Source organism: Pediculus humanus, genomic scaffold, assembly GCF_000006295.1.
Source record: "Pediculus humanus corporis 1103172107403 genomic scaffold, whole genome shotgun sequence".
NCBI lineage: Eukaryota > Metazoa > Arthropoda > Insecta > Psocodea > Pediculidae > Pediculus > Pediculus humanus.
The window spans coordinates 209103-221932 of record NW_002987028.1 but is presented as its reverse complement, the minus strand read 5'-3'; the positions used below and the strand labels follow the sequence as shown (position 1 = coordinate 221932).

At 25.2% G+C, this 12830-nt stretch overlaps 2 protein-coding genes across 2 annotated transcripts; both read right to left on the bottom strand.

Moving 5' to 3' along the window:
- Positions 1-5131: 5131 nt before the first annotated feature.
- Phum_PHUM054480 (uncharacterized protein) lies at positions 5132-5366 on the bottom strand (the record flags this gene model as incomplete). Its single annotated transcript, XM_002423325.1, has 2 exons — positions 5132-5182; positions 5208-5366. The coding sequence occupies 2 exons, from the start codon at positions 5364-5366 to the stop codon at positions 5132-5134; spliced, it is 210 nt and encodes a 69-aa protein (XP_002423370.1).
- A 1952-nt stretch (positions 5367-7318) lies between these two features.
- On the bottom strand, positions 7319-12063 carry Phum_PHUM054470 (FACT complex subunit SPT16, putative; the record flags this gene model as incomplete). The annotated part of the gene is made up of 17 exons (XM_002423324.1): positions 7319-7463; positions 7567-7698; positions 7799-7934; positions 8019-8103; positions 8197-8374; positions 8445-8614; positions 8736-8864; positions 8956-9281; positions 9367-9605; positions 9728-9923; positions 10030-10228; positions 10312-10488; positions 10585-11035; positions 11120-11271; positions 11363-11509; positions 11585-11737; positions 11833-12063. 17 exons carry the CDS (start codon positions 12061-12063, stop codon positions 7319-7321), a joined length of 3246 nt encoding a protein of 1081 aa, XP_002423369.1.
- Between the last annotated feature and the right edge of the window lie 767 nt (positions 12064-12830).

Sequence of the window (12830 nt, the reverse complement as noted above, 5' to 3'; positions counted from 1 at the left end):
AAATTATTATGCGATTATAATCGAATTGAGGTCTTGGAATGGAAAACTTTCAAATTATTCCAGATTAGTCTCTAAGGAAACTTGATTCTTTCATTTTCTTAATAAATTAATTAAATTATTGTTTAAAATGTTTCAAATGAGGAATAAATCTCAAAATAAAAATAAAAATACAAACGATATCGAATATTATCATGAAGCATAAAATAAATTTAAATTTTTTTTCTTTTTTTTTTCCTTGAAAATCGAACGAATTGAAAATTATTATTATTATTATTATTATGTTCATCACTATCGATTCATCGTGTAATTTTTTATAATTTTTTTTTTTTTTAAAACGCGGAAAAAAGAGAGAGAATAAGGAATACGTACAAACAAATTCAAGATATATATTGCCACGCTTTGGGAAAAATAAAAATTTAAATAATCTCTCTTTATAAATATATAGTGGCAGCACTGACCGGAAATCCTCACGGGGTTAAACAATAAAGAGGATTTTAATGCTTACGAAAAAGAAAAAAAAAACAACAACAACAACAACAACAATCGATATATTTGCATTACTAAAGAACTTTGTACAAACAATTCACCTTCCTTTTTTTTTCTTTTTTTTAATTTAAAACAAAATTTCCATTCGATAATCACAATAAAAAACAATCAATCAATCAATCAATCAATGAATATATTAAAAACAATAATAAATAATTAAAATGTTTTCCAAATTTTTTTTTTTTTTTTTAAATTCTTTTTCCACCACATTTTTCGTTCGACATTCACATTTTTCATTCATTCATTTATTTCATCTTAAACCTTTTTTTAAGTTTCTTTCAACCTTTTTATGTTAAATTATTTAAAAAAAAAAAAACCAAATAATTATTCGATTCATATTTTAAATTCAAAATAATATTAATAAGTTATAATAAAATAAAATAAAAAAGTTGAAGGGAAAACCGTAAAATTAATAATTCATACATAAGGGAACTCTTAAAAATTTTCCTTTTTTTTTTTTTTCCTTTTTCTCTTTTCCTTTTTATTATTCTTTAAAAAACCCATTTGTAAATTTAAAAAACGTTATAAATTTATGATTTGCTTCAGTTTTTATAATAATTTTTTTAAAAAAAAAAAGGGAGAGAGAGAGAAAGAAAAAGCAAACTAAAGTCGTGGTCATGTGTGCATTATTTATGATTCTTTATTTTCCTTTCCTTTCCTATCCCTTTTTCCTTTTTTCCTTTTTTTTAATAATTTGAGAGTATCTCTTGTGAAAATTCATTCTTTTACAAGAAAAGGCCAAATGAATATTTAAAATATATTAAAAAAAATACTTTTACTACGTATCGAATAAATTTGAATTGAAAACGAGGGGGGGGGGGGGAAGAAAAGAAAAACAAAAAAAAAACAGAAAATTTTTTTTCTTTCCTTTTTTTTTTTTTTACTATTTTAAAAATAAATAAATAAATAATTTTACTCGCTCGAACGTTTTTTTTTTTTTTTTTTTTTTTTTTTAAAAAAGAAAACTACCTTTTCCGATCGTGTTTTAAATTAACTACTGACACGTTTATTTCTTTACTTATGAAAATTAAATAATAAATAATCGTGATAAGAATGACGAAAAAATTTGGAAGTTTACGTCTTGAAAATCATTATCAAAAAAAAAAAAAAACTTTTATTTCATTTTTATTCCTGACGACTTATCATTATTATTATTACGTTAGGTATTGATAAAAATAAAAATAAAAAATAAAAAAATAAAGAAAGAAAACTCGCGAATGCAATAAAAAAAAAAAAAAAACTTTCATCCTGATTTTCAATTTCGTTCGAAACAAACAAAACATGAAATAATGTCTCACTTACGTAGAGAGAGAAAAAAAAGCAATAAATTCACATTGTTCGATTAACAATAAAAAAAATAAATAAATAAAATTTTTATTTAAAGTAATAAACAACGACGATAATAATAATAATAATAACAACAAATAATTTACAATGTTTTTATCGACGGATTATTTTTCAAAGGTAAAAATTTTATAGCAAATAAACCAAACGCAATCTTTCTCCCCTTTAAATCACGCATGATAATAATAATAATAATAATATTTTTCGTGATGTTACGTAATAAGAGAAGTAGAAGAAATGAATTATTTTAAAAATAAATAAAAATAAATAAATGAAATGAATATCAAGGCTCGCAATTATTACCAACCGGAAGGCAAGAAATGGAAAAGAAAACCTTGAACGCGCATCCTCACAAGTAAAAAGCCAAATGACAAACGTTTATAAATGTATTCTTACAACGCATACATACACGCATTATTAAAAATCACTTAAACATATATAAAAATTTCGAAAAACATTAAGTGACGTCAATATTATTATAATGTTATAATTTTAAAACTTGTCAATTCAACGTATATCTCATCAATTATATAAATTTTTATGGGGGGTAAAATAAAACCCACACACAACAAACACACACACAATGGAGGGGAAAAACAAAAAAAAACAAAACAAAAAGAAAATTTTTTTTTTTATCTTATGGAAATGTAACGCGATTTATAATATATATTGAAAATCGATCGATAATCTCTGCAATCGTATCGATTCACGAATTTTTTTTTTTTTTTTTTTTTTTATTACTTTAAAATAATTCACCGCGAAACTATTTTTTTTATTTCTTTCACTTTTTTATTTTTTAAACATTAATAAAAGCAAAAAACTTATTAAGAGCAAAAAAATTTTTTTAAAATAAAATTAACTTGAGCTTCGAATTAGTTAATTGAATCGACTAATTGAAAGCTTATATCTAAAATATCAATAAAACATTATTATTATTTATCTTTTATCTTTTATTCTGCTTTCCTTTTTTTACATTCGTACGGGATTATTTACTTAAACTGTCAATCGCATAGAAAAAAAAAAAAAAAAAAAAAAACTAATAAAAAGTTTTAATGTTAAGAGTTAAGTGATCCGATTGCATGTTAATGACATCAAGTTTTAAATTTACAAAAGGGCACTTGATAACATTTTGAAATTTTACAAGTAAAAACAATTTTTTTTGTTTTTTTTTTATTTAAATTTTTTAAGTGATTGATATTTTTTTAAAACCCCCTCCCCTTCCCCACCCCCTCCACTCTCTCTCTCTCTCTCCCTCTTACCCCATTTTTCCTCTTACTAAGAAGAAGAAGGGTTTTTATTAAATAAAATTTGAAAAAAAAATCGATTAGGGAGAAAATGAAAGAACAAAAAACAAAAAAAATTTACAAGGATGATGATGATAATAATTCAAAAAAGATTGCACGTTGTTTTTCAAAAAAAAAAAAAAAAAAACAGGGGGGGGGGAATCACTCACAATAGTTATTACGTCGGGTAAAATTCAAAATTGAAAAGCAAAAAAAAAGGCGTTCAATGACTGAGAGAAAAATGAAAACATACAGCATCCCTACATAATATTAAAAAGATTACGAACCGCGACAACCGACGAGAAAAGGCTTCGAATTTTTTTTTTTTTTGCGAATGTTTTTTTATGGAAAAAAAAAAAAACCTCACAAGAGAGTATCGAGTATCCATTTGCAAATAATCGATTAGTTATTTGATATGATGGATGCTTCGAAACGTATTCTTTATTTCGGTCCAGAATCTGCGGTTTTTACAAGCGAGCGGACGAACAAACAAACAAACAAACAAGCAAAAAAATAATAATGATAGTAATGACATTTCTAGTTCTATTCGACTGGGGTTTTTACAATTTTATTATCATTATTTTCTTTTTTTAAACATTCATTCACTAAAAAAAAAAAAGATTAAAAAGGAAAAAATTCATATACGTGTATATATATCCAGATAATCGGAAAATTCTCTTTCCCTATCTCTCTCTCTCATTCTATCTATCTCTCTCAAAAAAAAAAAAAAATCACGCTTCAATGTAATTAGATTTAAAGACATTAACGTTATTTATTTATTATTATTATTTTATACTTTTAAATGAAGTGATTTTTTTTTTTTTTAACCCATCAAACAAAACAATTACACTACCATTATTATTATTATTATTAAAACAAAATGTGAAATTTTCAAAGTAGTAAAATATTCATTATTAAATACATAAAATGAAAAATTTTTAGCAAAGGTTAGTTTCATAACAATGAATTTTTGATGAAAATGAATTGCAAAGTTTGTAAATACAACAAATTATTTTAAATTTACAAAATGATTTTTTACAAATAAAACATTTAACCATTGAAAAACAATAAAAAAAAAAAAAAAAAAAAGCAAAAAGCACACAAAGCGACATTTTACAATTGAAACCGAAAAAAAAAAAAAAAAAAAAAAAAGGATAAATTAAAACGAATGATTTATTTTTCAAATGTAAAATTTTATTTAAGGTAGATTAAAACTTTTATCAAAAATTAAATAAAGTCATATCTTATCTAAAATTGTCACCTTTGCTATTTTTATAGCAAAATTGAAAAATAAATCATTTAATTAAGTATAATTATTTTTCATCATTAAATCTGTTCAATTGAGGAAATAAAAAAAAATTCTCTTAAATGTTTTTAGCCAATGAAAAAAATAATAATAACTTTTATAATAAGAAAACAGTGTTTGTTTCGAAAAAAAAAAGTAATTATTGATTGAACAAAAAGAAAAAATTTTTTCAGGACCAACAACCCTTAAAATTGTTTGGTGTATAAAATTATAAGTACAGAGTTATATGTAAATTAATCATTTAAAACTAATTTGAGATTGTAATTAAAATATTACATTTGTCATTTAGTAAACCTTTTTGTGCTACATAAATCAATTGTTATCGATTAACAATCGAAAATTCTATTTAAAAATGATATTATCGAATGCATTGTAAAGAAGCAATGTTGTAAAAATAATTACTTTGTGTCACAAAAAAAATACTTTGAAATCATTTTGTGATTGTTATTATTACATTATAAATGTTTTTTATTGTAAAATTCTCCATATTAAAAATAAGAATTTCAATATTTATCAAAACTCTTGGATGAAAATTTATATAGATAATAACATGATTAGTTTTGATTTAAATCAAAAATTATTTTCAAATAATAAAAGTGGTGACCGTGTACACTTGTAACAGCAAGTGATAATACTGATAATTTTCATGTTATTACCGTTTCTGATAATTGTAATCATAATTCATGGCTAATATATAAATTTTCTACAATAAATCTTTTTAAACTCACCAAATGCAGGACAGTATTTACAACTTCCCTGTTGGAGACTTGCCCAACTTCAATCAAACCTATCAAAAGAGCGAATTTGAGGTTGTCGTTCATAGCCATTGCGACAACCTCCTCTGGACGTTTTATATCCCCAATCGGGGGCGGTTCAACCTCTGTCATATTAAAATAATAAATTTAACTGTCTTAAATAAATAATTAAATTAAATACATATTTCACATTTACAAAAAAATTTTAATTTTCACTTATTAATAATAATTGTAATGAAATATTCATTCACCCGACCGACATTTTAAAAACTACAAATGTTTCTATAGTGCTGCCAACTTTCGAACGAAAAAATGCCGGTTTTTTTTTTTCTCTATTATTTAATATATATATACTTTGTTGCACATAAAAATAATTTAATTACATTTTATTAGTGTTATAAGGAAATATTTTTGTAAAGTCGTTAAAAAAGAAAGAAAAAGAAAACATTTTATAAACATTTATTGTAAACGTATTAAGAGTATTTTCAATAAATAAAAAAATCTAAATCTTTAATAAGTTTAACTTAAAAATTTTTTTTTTTTTGTATTTTATTATGGATTATTATTTTAACCATAATAATTATTGTGTCCTTTTCAATTTTTTTTAAACATTATGAATTTACTTCATCAGTAATTCAAAACTTAATATATAAAATATATCAACAGATTTATTATGAATAAGTTAAAATTAAACAATACACTCAAGTCGATTAACTGTAGACAGCAAATAATTTAAGTAATAGATGATAAGTAGTAGTAGGTAATGGTTACTTTAACTTTTAAACAGTTATTATTATTAATTATAAGCATTTAGAGCTTTTTAATATTGGTATGTAAAAAGACATAGCTTGAAAATGAATCAGACAGCTCTCTAAAATAATGGCGATAATAAATTTTACAAATACTAAAATTAAGTAAAGCAGAAACCGGGTGAGTGAATGTTTGTAAAAAAAATTTAAACTACAGTTACCAAGTTTGATGTGAGCATTATGATGTTAACAAGATTTTAACATTTAAAAACCTTCCATTAATCAAATCCCAATAAAAAACATTTAAAAAGTGTACAGTCTTTAAATAATAAACATGTAAAAGATGTAACACTTTTCGAAAGAAAAATCAAATTCATGTTACAGTAACAAAAATTATTTTATTAATTTAATAACATTACAAATGAATAATTATAAGATGAAAATAATAATAACTAATGAGACTACTTATTAATTGATGTCATTTAAATAAAAATCAGACAAAAAAAAAAAAAAAAAAACACAAAAACAGTAAAAAAAATCCGATGAAAAAATAACCAAATTATTAGGACTTTTTAAGTCGCACATTACAACAAAAATTCGACCAGTATTACAAAACAGTTGTAAAATTGATTAATTTTCACTTTTTTTCTTTTAAACACATTTAAACAATCAAAACCTTAATAGTAAAAAAAAAAGAAAAGAAATAATAATAATAATAATATTACTACAAAAAAAAAAAAAAACAGTAAACAAAATTTTTTTCTTTTTATATTTCGATTAAAAACAATGCAATTTCACTTCCATATATTTTTATATATAAAAAAAAAAAAATTGCCTGAGAGTAGGACAGCACCATTACTACTATGTAAACTCATTCAAAATTCTATTTTTCTTTAATCGTTTTCTTTTTTAGTCTCATTACCCGATATTTTTACATAACCTGAACTTAAAAAAATTAATTTTTCAACTGATAGTATTATTAACAAAGGAAAAAAAAAAAATGCCATTACTTTAAATTAATTAATATTCAGTCAAAGAAAAGATTCACTTTAAAAAATAAACGAGGTAAGTATCAAAGTGTTGATCACTTCTTAATCCGCTTATAAGAATGCAGAAGGTAACAAAGGAATGTGTAAAGTTTATATGCATTCTCATTTCTTTTTCTTTTTTCACTTTCACTTCTTTTATTTTTTTTTTTTTTTAAAAAAATTTCATAACTAAAAAAACAATCGAATAATTTCACTCACTTACAGAATTATTATTATTATTACTTAATCAAAAAAAAAAAAAAAAAAAAGAAAAACTCACTTTTATCCTTTTTTCAAATTTAACACCTTAACCTCTTTTGCTTTTCTTTTTGGGACTTTCCTTACTGCTTTCGGACTCTCTAGAACGTTTCTTATCACTGTGAGAAGATTTGTGTTTGTCGTAATGAGATGATTTATGTTTGTCTCCCGAACTGGATGTGTGTTTACTACTGCTACTGCTTTTTGATGAACTGAAACAAAATCAAATTTTTTTTTTTTTTTTTATGGAAATTCAATTTTTATTCCTCTCTCTTTTACTGAAATTAATCTTCTCACCTGTGATTTTTATCGCTGTACGACGATTTGTGACCACTCGACGAGTGACTGTGCTTACTACTTTTTGAAGAATGTCGATCTTTGTCTCTATCCTTGCTTTTCATTGGAGAAGATTTGTGACTACTTTTTTCCCTATCCCTAAAAAAAAAAAAAATTTAATAATTATTAATAATGATAATAAATAAATAAATAAATAAATAAAACGATAAAATGTGGTAAATTTTTTATTTACTTGTATGAACTTCCACGTTTTTTCCCTTTTGAGTATTCATCTTCGAAATTATCGTTTTCCCTATCGGCTTCCGCAGCTTCCCGCTCCAAATCGGACCAATCTTTACCGGAATCTTCCGAACTTCCTAAATCACTAGCTGAAAAGCGCAATAATAAATTTACATAAATTTTTTTTTTAATAAGTCACCGTACATTTCAAAAAAAATTTCATAAAAACATACCATAAGAATCCGAGTCTTCACTCGCCTCCGAAAGTTCTGAATAATCAGAATCTTCACTTTCTCCTTCGCTATCTAAATCTGATGGCTTTAAAAAAAAAAACAAAACAATTTTTTTTTTTTTTTTTTTTTTATATACTAAATACTTAAAAAAATTTCAAAGAGTTTAATAAATAAAAACCTCATAATCTTCTTCTTCCTCTTCTTCATCGTCTACGGCGTCTTCTGGATCGGATTCGGCGTCCAAAAAGGTCCAACCGCCATTATCGAAAAAACCTTCGGGATCATCCGTAATCGTTTTCATAATTTTTACCCAATTAAGAGATTGGATACCCTCGGTGTAACGAATATCACAAGAACTAAAAAATCAAATACAAAGATTATAAAAATAAAAATAAAAAAAAATAAAAATGAACGCAAAAATCCTACTTTAGCCATTCTTTAACATGATCCAACATATTCATGGGAATTGAATTGATCATGGCCGTTTTTTTATTATAATCTTTAAAAACGAAAACCATGTCGAAATTTTTCAAATGAAATTGAACACGCTCAAAATGTACTAATTCTACATCTTCAAGTGTGATAACAAAAGGCGGCTGAAAAAAAAACAAAAAAAAAAAAAAAAATTTTTTTTTTTAAAGATGTCGAACTAACCCAATTCAGACAATTGAAATTTTTTAATTAGGGAACATTCGTTATTCCAATAATAAAACTCACCCATTCCGATAATGAAACAAGGCATCCACTAGTAGGCTGAAGTAAAACGGTACTTCTGAAAGGTACTCCGGGAAATCCCAAATCTCTGAACGGAGTATCGAATTCTACATCCGTTTTCATATTTTCTATCTGAAATGAGAGAAAAAATGTTTTTTTTGAATTTAAAAAGATTCGAATGTTAAAAATACCAAAAAAAAAAAAAAAAAAAAAAATTTAAAACCTTTTCGCAAAAGCTTTTAAATGCAGTCTTTAATTTTTGCCTAAGTTCTCTCTCGGCTTGTTCTGCAGCAACATCATCTCTGTCGTGCATGTGTTGATGTTTTCCCAAATCCGTCGTTATTTCTCCCACTTCCGTAAAAAACTGTACATCAATATGTTTTTTTTTACCAAACATAATTGCGTGTTTAAGATGGAAATGTAGCAATATAATCATTTCACCGTCGCAAGGTTGAAAAAAGGCATTTCTTATATTATTATACAATATATCTACTTTATCTCCTCTAACGCTAGTATATCGAAATCCGTTCGTGTGAGCTTCTAAAACACCTAGATTAAAAAATAACAAATTTTTTTTTTTTAAAATTTCTTCCGATGCCTAACGGAAAATGGTAGAAGAAAATGTTATACAAACCAGTCATTCTTTTAGAAACGATATTCGGCCTAATGTATAAATCTTTAAGTTTTGGATTTCCCTTATTCTGCGATAGAATAAGCGTATCCTGTTTAACTAAATCTTCTTTTTCCCGTTCTTCGGCCTCTCGACTTTTGAATTTTTTTTGAACTTCTTTAATTAATCTAAATGCGTTATTTAAATTTGAAGAAGGCGTCGTTTGTTCACCCGGTTCTTTTGTATTCGAACTACGGTAAGTGCTAAACAGAAAAAAAAAAAAAAGATTAATTATATTTTTACTGCTTTCACAAAGGGTTTATCGCCGCCGCCCCCCCCCTCCCCAGGGAACGACTCGATGAAAACGAAAATAAAAATTACAAACATTTCTTTTAAAAAAGTAGCATCCGGCTGTTGGTAAGCACCTCCTTCTTTACCCATGGTCGCTCCAGGATGGAAAAAGTTAATTCTTAAATACGTGTAATCCCCTTCGACGCTTTGAGATATGTTTTTTATCGTGGATATATGGAATGGCACTGGAAGACCATAACACGGTAATATAACCGTTTCGTATTTTTTATCTGAAAGCAAAAAATGCAATCAATGAACAATCAAACAAATAATAATTTTATAATCATTATCCTTTAATCAAAAATTTTTTATTTACGTATATATTTAAATATTTACCGACAAATATTCTCAATTCTCTAACTTCGGGTTCATCCGGCATTTGACTCCTATTTTTATAAGAGATGGTACTTTTCCTTGCTTTTTGTAATTGTTGACCTCCGGATTGTTGAGCCAAACGTTGTTTTGCCTTTTCATGCAATTGAAATGCTAATTCTTTTTGATGTTGCTTTCTTTTTTCTTCCGCCGAAGTGTCTTGCTATTAAAAAGAAGTTAATATTAATATTATTATTATTAAAATAATAATAATATCGAAATATTATTAAATAATTCAATGCAAACCCTCAATTTAAAATCTAAAACGGCTGTTCTTCTTCCTCTCCGAGTTAAATTTTTCGATATCGGTTCATTTTCTTTTTCCTCTTCCTCTTCTTCTTCTTCGTCATCATCATCTTTTAAAAATATACCAATATTTTTGATTTTTTTCTTTGAATTTGTATAAACGGTTGCCGGACCATCCTTTATTTATAAAAAAAAAAAAAAAAGTTTAATTTAAACTTTTTTTCTGACATTTTTAATAATGAAGAAAAAATGATGAGAAAAATTTAAAAAAACCTCATTGACGCAAACCGTATCCCCGATAAACAGGGCGTAGGTTTTCCCTTCTTTATCAGTCGCATCTTTATTCGTGAGACCAGAAAAACCGACGTTCAAATTGAAAACCATTCCTTTTTTTAAAACGGTCGTGGTTTTAGGCGAAATGAGTAACGAACTTTCCCTAAATTCGATACCCATTCCGAATCCAAAATTTTTATTCATTCCCCCGAGCAAATCGGATTTTTTACTTTTAACAAAAGCCACACCGGATTCGTAAACATCACATATTTTCGTACCAGCCTTTAAATTTTTAACTAATTCTTCTTCTAATTCGACTAAAAACTCATAATTATCCTTAACAACATCCGTTGGATTTACTAATAGTGTGCGTACTATATTTGAACAATAAGATTTGTATCGAGCACCCAGCGAACAAATAATAACTCCAAAATGTAATATGTTTTTATCACTATTAGAGAAAAAAATTTTTTTTTTTCAATACTTTAAAATCTTATTTAAAATATAATAATGCTGAACAAAAAAAAATATGTACCTCATAATACTGAATTTTAAATTATAATTTCCACCACTTTGAATAATAGCAGGATAACAAATTTCCACCTGAGACGTATCTACTCCTGTTACATATTTTTTATCAGAAATTGCATTTTCAACCCCTTCTGCAAGAGTTTTATGTTTGACTTTCTAAAAGCACAAAAATTTTAAAAATAAATAATGTAGAGTAATTTTTATATTTACAATTCAAAATTAAAGAATAGTAAAAAAAGAAAAAAACCTTTTCCGAATCAATAATGTCAAGAATTTGATCTTTTAAGTATTTATTGAAAACATCTACTGACACCATACTCGATTTTTTAATGCACGATAATTCAACATCATCTTTGGGAGAGCTCAATAAAGCAAATGCAGCACTCATATCAACCTGTGATAATAATAATAATAATAAATTATTAAAGTAAAATGTAGGAAATTCAATGACGATTAATTTTCAACTTACATTTTCAAAATTATTTTTTTTAAGTACATTTTTCCATGAATCGACAAAAGGTCCAATATAATTATCTTTCATAAAAACACCTAGAACTTTACCATTGTTACTTTTTTTAATTTCTTCTACTAACTTTTCCATATTTGCTCGATCTTCATCACCCTATTTAATAACAAATAAAAAAAATCTTATTGTGCATTAACATAACATAACAAAACTAAAAATATACCAACACTAAATTTTTTAACATCACACACCTTTTCTCGAATCAAAAGTTTAATTGGTGGTACATCTCCATCACTTTCATTATTTTCAATTTGTTTTAAAAAATCAATTTTTTTTTTACTCGCTAAAAAAAAAACTGCTTGGTTAGTTATGACTAAAATTGTATCTCTTAATTCATATCCTAAAAGCCATATTTGAAGTGCTGCTGATTTTGTGTATGGCATATCATCTTCTGCTCCTACAAAAGAGACATGAGCATCCATTTTTGGAAATCCCACATCATTTCCATTTTCAACATTATTCTAAACAAAATATTGAAAAAAAAATCATTATAAAATCTAACTTGAATTTAAAAAATTATTTAACTTTTTAAATTTTAAAATAAAATAATGAGAGAAAACAAATTTTACAATAAAACGTTTATATACGTCAAAACAAAGAGTGGTTTTAGTTAACATCAAACATAAAACATAAAACATCAGTGTAAATTGTTATTTTGAATTAGCCGCAACCTGTCATTAGAAACATTGGATATAACCTATTTAACTTTTAAGAAAAATTTTGTGATTTAAATAAGAAATTAGTTAGTAGTGTTTAAAAAAATTGTGCGAAGTGATTAAAAATAAAACAAGTGTTTAATTTTTATTTTAAAAATAGTGTGAACTAACAAGGATATATATATATAAGGGTAAGTAATATATAAATTTCAATGTGTGTCTGTGTATATAAACCGTTCAGAATGAATAAACACCATGCTTAAAAAATTGTTATAAAAATATATATAACTAACCTTCCAAGCAAGAAAAAATTTTTTAATTCTTCTAGAAAACGCTTCTTTATCCAATTTTAAATTTGACATGATTAATAAATAAAATACTTTGGAAAAGTCATTTAACGAGTTATGACAAAATGCATCAAGCTCTAAAACCTACATAACAGAGCGGGAGCGTCGTAAACGAAATTACATCCGAATATACTAATACAGTGTTTAGCTTATGTTAAAAAATACATGCGGTGATTTTTATTTTAT